The following is a 16058-nucleotide window of genomic DNA, read 5'->3' as shown; positions in this document are numbered from 1 at the left end:
AATGAAATGTGAAAGATGGCTGGCTAACAAACTATGGTTACTGTAGTAAAACTGTAGGGTTACTGTAGGGTTAGGTTTAGGGGTTGATTTGGGGTTGGGTGTCTGTGGGACTCTAAATAAACACAATAAACAAGCTGCAGTGATGCCACTGTATGCTAGTATTTAATTAATGATGCAAATAGCATCTAACAATATTTGCACTTAGTGTAAAGAAGATGATTTTGTTGCTCTTTACACTGTAAATTAAGCCACTGGAGTGGTCAGAACAGAGGGTAAAAGCCTGTCCCAGGAGCTAGTACCAAAGGGTGATTACCACCCTTTTGATGGCCAGACACTCCTTCTCAATGTGCTGTACCTCGACTCTCTCGACAAGAGCTTCTGACTGATGTACAACACCGATGTCCTAATAATTAGGCACAAATCTTTTATAGTAGCCAGCCAGCCCAATGAACTGTCTCACCTCCTTTTTGGTCTTGTGTTTCGGTCTGGATGCAATCTCTGTGGTCTTATCAATTTGGGGATGCACCTGCTCTTGACCCAAGTGGAACTCCAGATATCGTACCTCCACCTGTCCAATTAAACACTTTTTGGTGTTTGCCACGAGTCCTGCCCATTGCAGCAACCTCAGAACTGCCCTCAGATGCTGCATGTGCCACTGCAAATCATTACTGAATATAATGATGTCATCCATATAGGCAGCAGCATATGTGGAGTGTGGTCTGAGGACTTGGTCCATAAGGCGCTGAAACGTAGCCAGGGCCCCAAACAAACTGAACCGAAGGGTCGTGAATTGGTGTAAGCCAAATGGTGTAGAGAAGGCTGTTTTCTCATGGGACATTGTTGTTAAGGAGATCTGCCAATATCCCTTTGTCAAATCCAGTGTCGAATAAAAATTAGCTGCGCCCAACCGATTGAGCAGTTCGTCAATACGAGGCATTGGATACACATCAAATTTAGACACCACATTGACGTTTCTATAATCCACACAGCACCGGACCAATCCATTGTTCTTCAGAACCAGCACCACCGGGCTGGCCAGTCACTGTGGGATTCTTCTATTACCCCCATATCAAGCATGGCCTTTAATTCTTCTCAAACCACCTTTTTGTGTTCAGGTAATCGGTAGGGACGTCTGCATACCACTAACCCTGGTTTTATTCGATATGGTGTTCTATGAGGTTAATATGAACGGAAAGGGGCGAGAACACATCAGAGAATTCTCTTTGCAACCGGGCCACGTTCGCGACTTGCAACGGTGAGAGGTGAGCTCCGCAAGTGACCGGGGTGCCTTGATTGGCTTGATCTCTCTGGAACCACCATCGCCAAAGACACGTGGTAAATTTGGCGTGCTCCACCCCTATCCGTTTGTTTAACCTCATTATCGATTTCCTAGACTCGCCGTGTGACCTCAAAGGGCCCTTGCCACTTTGCAAGTAATTTAGAACTTGATGTGGGGAGTAATACAAGTTCTTTATCTCCCTGTGTAAATTCCTGTAGCCGAGTACCCCTATTATACAGCTGGCTTTGACGTTCTTGAGCATAGAGCAAATTCTTCTGGAGTGGTGGTGGTGTAGTGGTCTAAGCACATAACTGGTAATTAGAAGAACCCTGGTTCAAGCCCCACAGCAACCACCATTGTGTCCTTGAGCAAGGCACTTAACTCCAGGTTGCTCCAGGGGGATTGTCCCTGCAATAAGGGCTCTGTAAGTCGCTTTGGATAAAAGCGTCTGCCAAATGCATAAATGTAATGTAAATGTCTTCTGTGTTAATTGCTTCAGGGTGTGGAGTTTTGCTCTCAGGTCAAGAACGTGTTGAATTTCATTTTGGCTGTTTGAAGGTCCCTCCTCCCAATTGTCCCTCACAACATCTAAGACACTGTGAGGCTTACGCCCATACAATAATTAAAATGGGGAGAACCCCGTGGAGGCTTGCAATACCCCTCAAAATGTAAATAGCTTATCCCAATTCCAGGCATCTTCGAGCACAAACTTCCGAATCGTGTTTTTCAGGGTTTTTAATTAAACCATTCGACCATGCCGTCCGTTTGCGGGTGGTAAACACTTGTCCGAATCGATTCAATGCCCAATAATTTGTACAGCTTGAGTAGTGTATTGGCACTTTTCCACTGCACGTTTTGGTTTGACTCGCCTCAACTCTACTCGTTTTACTTTTCTGAGCTTTCTTTTGCACTGCTGTATAGTGCCGCCTCAACGTGGATGGGATTATAGGCTGATTGTCATAGTACGCCGCCTCTACTGCCGTGAATTCATATTAAACACGACACAAACATTACTGGCCAAAGCAATAGCACAACTAATAGCTGTTAGCTTCTAGCTCATTGTGCTTCATAAAGCAGTTGTTGCATGGTGATTTTACACAAGTGTAATAGTTAAATTGGCCTGGTTGTTTTAGAAGCATGCTTTCCAGTACCTGGTCAACTAAATAAAGTGAAGCTTTCAAGCAGAGTATAGAGTTAATGTAACAAAACATCCTCCATCGCGGATCAACGTCCAGGGCACTCTCCCTCCCATTACTCGCTGTTTAGATAGCGTCCATTTGGTTGAACCACTTCCACTTTTCTTTGATGGTTCTGTAATCACTTTTAAGTTTTAACTTAGTTTAACTTTTCCCTACACTGTTGGTAGGTCCGATGTTAGCCGTGTGCGGCCAACAGCTGATACACTCCCTGAAAGACTTTTTAGTTTTGCGTCGTTTCTTTCTTCGCTAACAAGTGGACAGTCTGCACCTCATTTATTGGCCACGGTGTGGTTTTGTGCATAGCCATTTATTTTTTTACAATTTGAAAGGCGCTTGAACAAATGATACTGTTATCGCTGTTGCTAACTTTAAAACTAGTTGGTTGATGTCCCGTGTCGGAAATCCAGTGACACTGGTAGTGACGATTCTCTCTGACCAATCAGTGATCTGGAGGATTTTGACATCACATTTAGTATCGGCTCGGCTCGCTTGGAACCTTGACAGAGGTTGTACTAAAAAAAGTTTCAGGTACCAGGTACTATCCTTAGTGGAAAACCCCAAAAAAGCGAGCAGAGTCGAGTTGAGTCGAGTTGTACCGTACAGTGGAAAAGCCCCATTAGTGACATGAAAGTAGTGCCCCAATCAGTGAGGATTTCTTTCGGAATCCCCACTCGGGAGATAATTCTGTAGAATGACTCTGCAACACTACGTGTTGAAATGTTGCGCAAAGGCACTGCTTCCGGATATTGTATTGCATAGCCCGCTTGCAGTACACTCTAATGGCTGACGAGGCCCATAGCAATTCTTTTGAAGGGGACCTCAATCAAAGGGAGTGGGCGCAATGGCGCTCTTGGGATGGCCGGCGGATTCACTAGCTGACATTCATGTCATGCCGCACACCACCTACAATGATCCTGTGAATGACCAGCCAATAAAAACAGGCCATTAGTCGATTTAGTGGTTTTTTCTGAGGTACTCGTCTCATGATTGCTCAAGAGGGAAATCTCAGGTGGGGAATCCTCTAAGGGATGGAAGACTCCCCCCTCCCTTACATCATCCTGATGTGGAGCTGATGTAGATAGCCCTGACTCCGCCTCCCCAGCCAGCACTCAATCACCATACGGATGGATGGATTTAACTGTTGTGCACCTTCTCTGTGTTTACAACAGAGTCTCCTGCTGAATGTTTATACATAAGCACCTTCCTGAGAATGTCAATGAGGGAGAATACAATAGAGGGTGCCATTTTATATATATATATATATGTGTGTGTGTGTGTGTGTGTGTGTGTGTGTGTGTGTGAAAATACAATAGGCAGCCAGTGGATAGACTGACTTTCTACATGCTATATTTTCCCAATATGTTCAGTTATATGTATAGTTTTCAATTATTTTAGGGAAAAAATCCCCAGGATTCTCCAATATGTTATTTTCACATTCCTTAGGTTTTTTTTTGTGTGCTGCATGACTAACTACAGGTTAATGTATGTTTCCAATATGTCTAAATATACATATACAATATACGTATACTGTATTCACTACAAAAAAAATCACATAAATTCTCTGAAATTATATTTTCACATTTCAAAGTTTCTAGTATGTTCTCAGTGGACAGACTGACTTACTACAAGTGAGATTATCACAGTAAATCCTGTGATTTATAAATAAAGCATTAAATTATTAAAAACATTCACAAAAAAAAAAAAAAACATTTTTCACAATCCAAAGGTTGTTCCTAGTGGATGGACTTACTTACTACATTTTATTACAATAACTCCAATTGTATGAACACAGTATTCAATTATTTAGAAAATAAATCACCAAAATTCACTGTAAGTTCCCAGTGGATAGACTGATTATTTCAGTGTTTCTAATTATATTAATCATATTTGCCTGCAAACTGCTAAGTTCTCAAATTACTTCAGTGTTTGAACATTTTTACAAACAAAATGAACACATTCCAGTTTTAAAACATAACTCACGAAAAACGTGTTTTGGGGACTTGCATCACTGTTCTCTGGTCTGTCAAATGGAACGTTTATTAAAGAGATGTTCAGACCCATCTGCACACCACAGTGACTATGGAAAACTGATCCCACCACACAATAAAAAAAACAAAAGAGCTATTTTTTCTTTTATCTCACAATTTTGACCTTTTTTCCTCGCAATATAAACTTGCAATTGCGAGATATAAAGTTGCAATTGCGTGATATAAAATCGCAACTGTGTGATATAAAGTCGTACCTGTGTGATATAAAGACGCAATTGTGTTATGTAAATCCACAACTGTGTGATATAAAGTCACTAGTGTGTGATATAAAGTCGCAATTGTATCACTAAATTGAGCATTTATTTTTGCTTTTGTGACTTTTTAAGTGGTATTTCTCATCTTTCCCTGTGTTCCAAATATCTATGTTACATATGTAACCTCGTTTCCTTGAGATGAAAGAAATTAGGCATGGGGTCACTAAGCTGATGCTATGGGGAGTGTCCTTTTACACGACCTAGTTGAAACCCTTCTAAAATAACAGCAATTCTAAAATTGTCTATAGTGTTTAAGCCCCGTCCTTTAAGCGCAAAGCTGTCTAGTATAAAAGCAGGCACGCAAACACCATTCTTTACAATTTTCTGACTGAGGTACAAAGAGCACATGGCCGGCATAGTCCCGCAGGATGGCGACCGACATGAGTATGCTGCAAGTAAATGACCGTCATGGTCAGCCAGGAGGGGAACACTCAGAATGGACATATGATAATTCATTGTTAATTCATGTCTTATAGTATGAATTAACCCCTTCACAAACCCAGTCGGAAAGGAAGTTTTATTTATAATTGTTACGTTTCCTCCCCGTCTAGGGGTCGGGAATAAAACTAACAAGTGAATAGGATCTTAAAGGGGACTGTTTGGAGGTCTTCACTCCTGTCCCAGCCAACAATAATCACAACAGGTTACAAGTTTATTTTCCTCTATAAATACAAAACAAAGGGAAGCATAAAGTCTTCAAGAGGAGACCAGGCCAAAATAACAAACAAAATGAGTCTAGCTGCAAAGGAGGCACAAACTACTTACCCTTACAAACAAAGGAATAGGAAATTAACAACATAAATCTTGCCTCACTCCCTACCTAGCCATAAACAAGAGAAAACAGGTTTAATAACAAAGAAAATGGCGCCCACCTCTCTACTGCTTCTGTAGATACCAACGGGTGGAAATTATCGCACTCCCAACAAAGGATCTTATAGTTACCTCACTTTAAAAATTATAACAGTTTAACATAAAATACAACTTGTAGTTTCTAATTAACAACAGCACTAAATCACAAAGACTGGGGTAGGAGGAAAGAGTCTCTCCTAGCAGACTTTCCACCTCAGCTTTATTCACATGTTCTTCAGGTAGTGCACCAATCAGAGCTGCTCAGCACTCGATCTTAATCACTTGCAGCTGATGTAAATTAACCTGGTTGGGATGACAGAGAACACAAGGGAGACAACAGAAAACATACAACGTATAATCAATATACATGCAACTTCTACATCCACAGATGTAACAAGGAAATAAAAGAAAGATACGCCCTGGGACGTAAACACACCCACCCTTACTTACAAGCCAGGGCTTGCCACCAGCAAAACAGGACTTGTAACCATTTATTATTCACCCTCTAACTTTCAGTATTATGAGCTCTGGACAGTACATCGGCTACAAAATTTTTCACTCCCTTTTTATAACGCACATCCAGGTTAAATTCCTGAATGATGAGGGACCACCTCATCAACCGCTGGTTAGCGTTTGACATACGGGATCGAGAAATCAAAGGGTTGTGGTCCTTGTAAACCACTATCGGTTTGCCATTGCCAGACCCTACATAGACCTCAAAATGCTGAAGAACCAGTAACAAGGCTAATGACTCTTTCTCGATTGTACTATACCGTCTTTGGCATTTTGAGAACTTTTTAGAGAAAAAGCACACCGGATGTTCAATACCCAAGTTATCCTCTTGTAGAAGCACTGCACCTGCTCCATAAGCACTGGCATCTACCTGCAGACTAAATGGAAAGGTGAAATTTGGGGCAGACAGAACTGGAGCATTACACAAAAGATCTTTAGCTGCATGGAAAGCAGACTCACACTCAGGGCTCCATACAAACTTACATTCTGTACTCAAGAAATCTGTCAGGGGTGAAACTACAGAGGCAAAATTTTCACAAAAACCTCTATAGTAACCAGTTATACCTAAGAAACGCCTCAACTCGCGTTTGTTGGTAGAAGGGGGAAACTCAATGATGGCAGAGACCTTGGCCTCAACAAGACATACCTGGCCTTGCCCTACTATTTTGCCAAGATAAGTGACAACTGCCCTTGCAAACTCACATTTGGCAAGGTTCAATGTTAAAGAAGCTTCAGACAAACGTTTTAACGTGAATAAACTACAATGTCATCAAGGTATACTTCACAATTTTGTATTCCTGACAAAACCCCTCTGCATCAAACGCTGGAAGGTAGCAGGATCGTTACGCATTCCAAAGGCCACAACCTTATAATTAAGGAAGTTGTCAGGGGTAACAAATGCAGGAGATCTCACTAGTAGTAGTAGTAGTTTATTTATCCCTTAGGAAATTAGTTTTGCACAGGTGCTCCACATCACCAAAAAAAAAAAAAAAAAAAAAAAACACTCTTCCATCACATAGACTCTCACGAAACAAAAAGAACACACATGGTTACAGACTATTCATCATTAAAATAGCAGTTGGTATGAATGAGTTCTTGAACCTCCTAGTTCTCCCCCCCATTCCTCTATATCTGCGGCCAGATGGAAGAATAACAAACTCTTTATGTAATGGATGTGATGGACAATTGATTATTGAAAAAGCTTTTTTAACAACTCATTTTTTAAAAATGTCCTGAGGCAATATCTGTTGAACTCCAATCACTTTAGAAGCAGTCTTAGTCAGCTTATTCATTCTATTTCTATTTGACAGGCTAATACAATCAAACCATACAATGTCACAATAAGAAATTACGGGTTCAATAAAACTCCTATAAAACAGTGTCATTAACACTGAACATACTTTAAAAGAGTTCATTTTTCTTAAGAAAAACATACGCTGCTGAACCTTTTTACAAATGGCATCCGTGTTTGCATTAAAATTTAATTTATTATCAATAATTGTGCCCAGATATCGATATTCGTCCACAAATTCAATATCCCTTCCATTTATGACAGTAGGAGAAACAGGGATGACCGTTTTTCCGAAGTCTATAATCATGTCTTTAGTCTTCGTTGTATTTAAATGTAGGTTACACTCTGCACACCAGGAGACAAAATCCTCCACCACTGGACCATGAGATATCTCCTCATTTACAAGGAGACTCACAATCACAGTATCATCTGCAAACTTTAACATATACCTATTGTCAAATGTACTCCTACAATCATTAGTATACAAAATAAAAAGCAAAGGGGAAAGAACACACCCCTGAGGCGAACCAATAGAAGAACACAACTTGGAAGAAAGCAAACCATTGACTCTCACACACTGGGTTCTGTTTGATAAGAAATTTACAATCCATCCTACTAGATTAAGATCAAGATTAAATAAACTGACTAATTTTTCGGCTAACAAATGTGGCTTAATTGTATTGAATGCGGATTCAATACAATTAAGTGTTGAGGTAACACTAGCACTGGGTGTTAAAGGTACCTGCCAATAACCTTTTCAAAGGTCTAACTTTGTGACATAACATGATCATCCTACCCTATCCACACAGTCTTCCATTCTTGGAAGAGGAAAGAAATCCGGTTTGGTTATGTTATTCACCTTCCGATAGTCCGTACAGAATCGCAGGCAGTTATCCGATTTAGGAACAAGTAAGCATGGTGAACTCCACGGACTCTGACTGGACACAGCAAAACCATGACACAATAAATAATCAAGTCCTCTCTCATTAAATGCCTTTTATGAGGATTCACACGGTACGGATGTTGTTTAATGGGTAAACACTCACCTACATCTATATCACGACTCAGCACAGTGGTCTGGGAGGGAACATCATGAAACAGTGTAGGATACTTTCTGATCAACTCAACAATATCAATACATTGGTCATCAGGTAGATAACACAGATGCGAGTCCAATGTGGTCAGAACAGAAGAATTTGATAATCTCCCACAAGAGATTTGAGCATTTTTATCTACCAAGTCATCCACTTCAGGGGTACATGGATAATAAATAATATTTACCACTGATATTGGTTCAACTGGTAAATCAGGTTTAGATGAATCTCTTGATGCATATGATTTCATCATATTTATGTGACAGACTCGGGTCTTACGACGCTGATCAGGAGTATGTACATCATAGTTAGTGTCACTTAGCTTTTTCTCAACTACGTAAGGACCAGAGAATTTTGCTTGCATGGCCAAGCCAGGAACAGGGAGTAGTATTAACAAAGAATCACCTGGTTGAAAACTGCGCACAACACTTTGCTGGTCATAACGGGCTTTCATCTTAGACTGAACTTCAGCAAGATGGGCCTTAGCAATTTCCCATGCCTTGTGAAGTTGTTTGCGAAAAGAGCTCACATAATCGAAAATAGACACTTGAGAGGAATCTTTGGTTAAAAACTGCTCACTTAAGAATTTTAATGGCCCTCGCACTGTGTGACCAAACACAAGCTCGGCAGAACTAAATCCTAGAGATTCCTGCACTGTTCCCCTTACAGCGAACATTAACATGGGTAACCCTTCTGCCCAGTCTTTACCGCTCTCCACACAGTAGGTACGCATCATCGACTTGAGAGTCTGATGGAACCATTCAAGTGCGCCCTGTGACTCTGGGTGGTATGCACTTGAAAACTGGTGTTCCACGCCCAACTCTTTTACCATTTGCTCAAGCACATGAGATGTAAAATTTGACCCTTTAAGATTTTTGTAGGTTGAATACAATTTAAGATTCTGAAGGTTGTAGTAGCCTGCCAGTGGATAGACTGACTTACTACATACCATATTTTATATATATATATTAAGGCTGTCAATCGATAATTGTTTTAACCAAATTAATTACATGGTGTCCCGATTAATTAATCGCGATTAATCGCATATATAAATATTTGCTGAGAAAGCCCCTCATATAACAATAACTCAAAATATAATGATTATACATAGTTATCTTTAAATATAAATAATAATAATAATATATATATATATATATATATATATATATATATATATATATATATATATATATATATATATATATATATATATATATATAAATATTCAGATAATTAAAATCATTACATTCCTGTAGCAGAAGATTTAATCATTGATAAGACAATACAAAAATCGGCTTTAGAATACAATGTATTGTTTACTACCATATTATTGATCATTAGTCAATCATTGGCATACAGTTCACAGCAATCCATTTCAAAAGTGAATTTGTCAATCAGTTGGAGATTTATCACGAGGACTTGTTTAAGGGCCCATCAATTTACACCTGCGTCAGACGTCTTGGGTGTGTTGCATCATAAACATAAAATGTTTAGGTCACTGTGTCAAGTTAAATATTGTTTAATACTTAATCTTTAAACACATCTTGAGATCCCTTACATCGAATTTGCGCTCCTTCGAATGTTTTGAACGCTTGTTCTGCCTATTAAAGTGTTTTCTTCACTATATAAACTGCAGGTTGCTCATACAGCTGAAATTTCACTTACTGTCCTCTGGAGTAAACAGGTGGTTCTGCAAGCTTGCATTTCTCAGGAATCTTCCTTATTATGGTCCGTGGGCATGCGATTAATTGCATTAATTTTTTTAACGTGTTATTTTTTGTAAAATTAATCACACTGAAGTAACGCGTTAAATCAACAGCCCTAATATATGTATATATGTATATGTATATATATATATATATATATATATATATATATATATATATATATATATATATATATATATATATATTGTTTAATATATGAAAATATATAATAAAAACTCCCACCAAACTCAACCCTAAACCCAACTCAAAAAGACTGTATAACACATATGGCACTTTAAGTCTACAGCCTTTAGAATGCACCAATGAAGTTTTGTTTTTAATAATTAAATACTGCATCTGTATAATAGCACTTTCTGGCAAAATTTGACCTGTAATAAGTCAGTCGACCCAATGGGAGCCAACTACAACCTTAACTTCAACTTCCATTGAAATGTGAAAGTATGATTTTGGTGCGAATTTCTTTTCTACACGTTAAGACATATTATACAAACAACACACCTAGCCTCGAGTCTATCCACGCAGAACATACGACAATCTTTGGAAAGTAAAAATATGATTTTGATTCATTTTAATTATTTATTTTCTTAAATAATTCAATATTGTATAAGTATCATTAGACATATTGGAAAAATAAAACCTGTAGAAAGTCATGCACCCCACTAGGAGCCTACAAAACCTTTGGAAAGTGAAATATAATTTTGGTGATTTTTGGTCAATTTTATTTAAAATAATTTAATACTGTATTAATCCTCGATCAAATCCACTAACTACATTTGGACAGAGTTCATGCAACAGTAGTTTAGTGTAGCTTAAGTGTTCTCCTTTAAACAGTGCCACCTCATGGTCAAAACAGTTGCAAAACAGTCCTAAAGTCGAATGTAAAGGGAAGATAATTCAACATGAATTGTAGATGTAATACATATACATTTAAATATATCAGAAGACTTTTATTATAATCTATATAGATATAAATACACAGATAGCACCACATGTGCATTCCTCTTGATGAAGTCGCAATTGAAAGGGCAGAAGGCATGCTACTCTAGCCAAAAGATACACATAAATACTTTTGAAGATAACATTATTTATTGACAGCGGCAGTGCGTGCTTAACGGTGAAAACGAATACTATTGATATACAACACGAGCAGACCAAAATATTAAATTATATATTATTAAACAAAATATTATATTATTAGTTGTTTTCATACTTTCTTTGTATTTTTATAATATAACGCACTGTTAATTTTATGTTAGTAAAATGCAATAAAAAAGTAAAAGTGTGTTATACAATTTGATGACGATCTCCCACATTGTAGTCTTTCTGCACTATGAATGAACGCACACGTTTCTGCGCGCATTAGTCCATACTGCTGTTTGGCTCCACCCATATCAGATGACAACATCCGGTTTAAACGTCTGAGAGGGAAATTCGGAAAGATAGTCCAGCACTAAAACTTATGCCGCGAAAACTTCCCCAAAACCTTCCACGACTCTCCTTACTGCTAGTTTTGATTATTTGGACGTTATTATAATGGCGTCGTGAGAGTCAATTGCTGTCAAACTCAACGGCAGAAATTTTCGCAGACAGCCCATTCTCCCTCATTTGGTGCCTCGCGCTTCAGCTTGCTGATTTTATAAGGTAATATCTAATCACAATTTCCCGCAGATGTCTGGTTGAGTTTGTATATGTACATGTAAATCAAGCCTTTGGTTGGCACAACAGTGTGTGATTTATATATAATGGGTATCAAGATGGCACGAATCTTGCTGTAGCTAAAGATTGACTCATGAATATTAATCGGTTTAAAAAAATCCTATGCGTGACGTTCATCAAGAAACGTACTTATTTTTTAACCCAGTATTATTGGTTTTAATGACCGAGTGCAGATGTGGGTTTTGTGTACTGGTTTTAAATCCTTGACAATCAAAACAAGTTCAGATAATCCTCATAGGAGAAATATATTGTGTCGATACATAGTGGAGTTTCATAATAACGCAGGGCAATACCCAGAGATTTTAAGAGGGCACAAAAATGAACGATGTCAAGGCTCTGAATCTGTAAACATCAGACAGAATCAGTCCTAAATCAATTCATCATGATCATATTACTTTAAATGAAACGAACTGCGCGGTTTATTATTCAAACCTCTCTGCTTTCTTTGAACTATGAAATGTTGATAGACTGTTGAGAAGACTGTAATAATGTGTGTGCCCTCCAGCTGAAGATGTCAAAGACATTGGCAGCACTGAAAAAAGAAGTGTCAGTCACATAATTACTCACAATTGCTTAAAGGGATAGTTCACCCCAAAATGAAAATACTCTCATTTACTCACCCTCATGTTATCTCAGATGTGTATGACTTACTTTCTTCTGCAGAACTCAAAGATTTTTAGAAGAATATTTCAGCTCTGTAGGTCAATACAATGCAAGTGAATATGTGATTTTTGAAGCTTTAAAGGTTGTCACCAAAGGCAGCATAAAAGTAATACATATACTTTATTGGATTAATATGTGCCTTTTGAAACTATATGATGAGTGTGGGTGAGAAACGGATACATATTTCAGTCCTTTTTTACCATAATTCTCCACTTTCACTTTCAAAATGTGAAAGTGGAGATTTCTAGTAAAAAAGGACATTTTACATCTTATGTACCTTTTTCTCACCCACACTTATCATATTGCTTCTCAAGATAAGAGTTTAACCACTGTCAATTGAATTACTTTTATGCTGCCTTTATGTGATTTATGTACCTTCAAAGTTTTGGTCACCATTCACTTGCATTGTGAGGACCTACAAAGCTGAAATATTCTTCTGAAAATCCATGTTTGTGTTTGCAGAAGAAAGTAAGTCATACACATATGAGATGGTATAATTTTCCTTTTTGGGTGAACTATCATTTTAACCAGTTGTCTAAATACACTTTAAACACTTTATACCTTTAGCTAGTTTTGGTTTAAACCAGTCAACCAAATATGATTTTCTGATGAAAGGCAACCTGTTTTTCTCTGCTCTTGACTGACTGTTGCTCATTAAAAGTCTAATTATGCATTGGTGGTCACTTTTCTACGACAACGTTTTCTGATTGGCACATGGTCAGGACATTAGTATGCACTGCTACATGTCGATGTTGACACTCTCCAGGACATAAAATACCCCAGATAATTTTCACACACAGAATTTAAGAATGTTCTACCAGTATTCTGTTTTGGAAATTACAGCTATCTTGGCAGTTTATTGGGCAAACGGCTATGCCCCCCTAAGGACTGGTGAAAGTTGTGCGGAGATGACAAGTCAACAAGGAGAGTTTGTTTGTCGTTTGGTTTGTTGAAAAAAGAAAAGAAAGGCTAATTATATATATACGTCTCACCCAAGGGATTTTTCCAGCAGGGGTGATGGCAAGACATTAAACATCTCTGCCGTTATGAGCGGATCATAAAAACACTCCCTTGTTTTGTCTTTCATGGACCTATCATTAAGACCAAGAACAACAATTACCCACTCCCGCTTCTGCACACACAAGCTGTTTGAGCGGCTTCTACCCTGTTACGCTGTGCTCGCAATGTAAGAATCTCGCCTCCCAGCAGTACAGAGATGAGGATACGTCACCATTCAGCCTTGTTGGGTTTTGTTTATTTGTGAAAAATACTTCAGTATGGAGTTAAGTGGTTTTTGAAAGAGCCAAGTCCATGAGACATTATGGCACTACCCAGTGACCTTTTTTTTCTTTTTCTTTCTTTCTGGATGCCTCATGAAATACCAGCTGATGACAAATTAAGAATTGGGTAACACATTTTCAACTCAATTTCCTGATTACAATCCTTGTCACCTTTGACTCCATACAAAAGGCATCATTCTTATTGTGCAAACCTCTGTTCTGAGAAATAGACTTTTGAAGTTAACAAATGAAGCAAACTTCTCATGTAAGGATCTGTTCAAGAACACCCTAGCAATAGGTTTTGCACAGACAATCACCACTGAACCTTGTTTGTATTGTTGCATTGTCTTATGGTTTTTTGTGTGTGCGTATGTGTTCTCACAGGCTTTAGACCATGGCTGCTTTTTCTGACACAGAGGTTCATTTCTGGATGGCCAAAGCAGTGAACTGGGGTGAGACAATATCATCTTCAGCCCTTCTGGACACAAGCAGACACCTTAGCACTCTGAGGATCTTTCTCCAGCATGTCCAGCAGGCATTACAGCAGATGGTATGGAAAATAAAGGCATACAACTTGATGACTTAAGTCAAGGGTGTGTCTTAGAAATTACTTTGACTTCACTCTTCAAACAACCCTTTTTAAGTGTTTCAAGCCCGATTGGCTGAAACCTTATTGTATTTGTCAGGATTTTTTTAGGGGTTCTGTTAGTGTTCTTTTTAGGGTCCAAGCACCGAAGGTGCGTAGGCACCTATTGTGTTTGTTAGCGTTCTTTTTAGGGGCCAAGCACTGAAGGTGCATAGGCACCTACTATATCTGTTAGTGTTCTTCTTCTGCCATGGAAGTCTATGGCAGCCGTAGAACCATTCACAGTAATTTTGCACATATATAGAGGACAGTCTACACTGATACCATAATAATTTTCAAAGATTTTAAAGAGTCTTTATCTCAAACCATCTACCGCCACTAACAGTTCAAAGTTTCATTCATGTTTATCCTAATAACTTTGGAACCATATGTCCTAGAGACAAAATTTTGCCCCTTGATTCCTGAGCTCATGCCGAATCAAAAGCATGGTTTCAATTTCCACCAGACTAGATTTTCTACCATTTTGAATTTTCAGAAAACCCTACATTTTCGAACTCATCCTAGACCTTTAAGTCCGATTTGCACAAAAATTGGTATGTGTCATCTGGAGACACAAAGTTATTAAAAGAATTTTGATAGACCAAACTATTTTTGAATGGCGCTTCAACATATTCAATGAAGAATGCACCAAATTAGTTTTGAGGCTTCATCTCTAGGATACTTTGAAGGATTGTGACGAAACTTGTTATGTGTCATAGCCATCATGCCCTGAGGTGACCTGTAGTGATTTGGCACAGTACCCCCTACGGGTCAGGAGATGTAAAAAAAATAGCTATTTTTGCTTATAACTTCTTTATTGTTTGTCTTAAAATCACATGTATCACCAAACAACACTTCTTTCTTGTTGTCATTTTCACTCATTCCACTAAATTAACTCAAATTCATGACACTGCAGAAACTCTCAGCATGTGGAGGCTCATGCTACTCTCCGCGATCCATGCACAATTTAACATGCACCCTATTGAGAGTGAGAACCGCTAATCGTAACCACGAGTAGGTTACCCCATGTGACTCTTATCCTCCATAGGAACCGGGCCAATTTGGTTACTTGGGAGATCTGGCTGGAGTCACTCAGCACGCCCTGGATTCGAACTTGTGGTAGTCAGCGTCTTTACTCGTTGAGCTACCCAGGCCCCCTCCCTTTCAGTATTTTAATGCATTAATGTAATGACATCATTCAGATCGTAAAACAGTGGGCATATGTCGATGCTAGAGACTTGTTGCTTTCAAACGATATATGATTTGTCAAGATTAAAGTTGGATATGAAGGTAATATAAGCCAATAAACATAAAAAACCCTAAAAAAGCAAATATGGGATGATGCCAGTTAATGGGCTAAACTAGCTTTTCAGTATACTTACTGTCTGATTGTTCACAATGACAACTAAAGAAGAAAACATTTGCAACATTTTTAAGGAATTTATTTGAATTTTTATTAATTGTATTTAAATGCATCAATTTTATTATGAAATGAAAAATTGTTCACATCTGTGTATTTT

General features: G+C 38.4%; 1 protein-coding gene across 1 annotated transcript in view; it reads left to right on the top strand.

The window, feature by feature from the left end:
- The first annotated feature begins 11687 nt into the window (after nucleotides 1-11687).
- The window catches only part of fancc (FA complementation group C), a 38223-nt gene continuing 33852 nt past the window's right edge, over nucleotides 11688-16058 (top strand). Inside the window, exons 1-2 of the mRNA XM_052094068.1 lie at nucleotides 11688-11895; nucleotides 14298-14463. Of these exons, the coding sequence (XP_051950028.1) occupies nucleotides 14308-14463 (156 nt within the window). The 5' untranslated portion in view covers nucleotides 11688-11895; nucleotides 14298-14307. The remainder of the gene's footprint in view (nucleotides 11896-14297; nucleotides 14464-16058) is intronic.

Source organism: Xyrauchen texanus, chromosome 27 (assembly GCF_025860055.1).
Source record: "Xyrauchen texanus isolate HMW12.3.18 chromosome 27, RBS_HiC_50CHRs, whole genome shotgun sequence".
NCBI lineage: Eukaryota > Metazoa > Chordata > Actinopteri > Cypriniformes > Catostomidae > Xyrauchen > Xyrauchen texanus.
The sequence above is the reverse complement of the archived record's forward strand: the minus strand, read 5'-3'. Positions and strand labels throughout refer to the sequence as shown.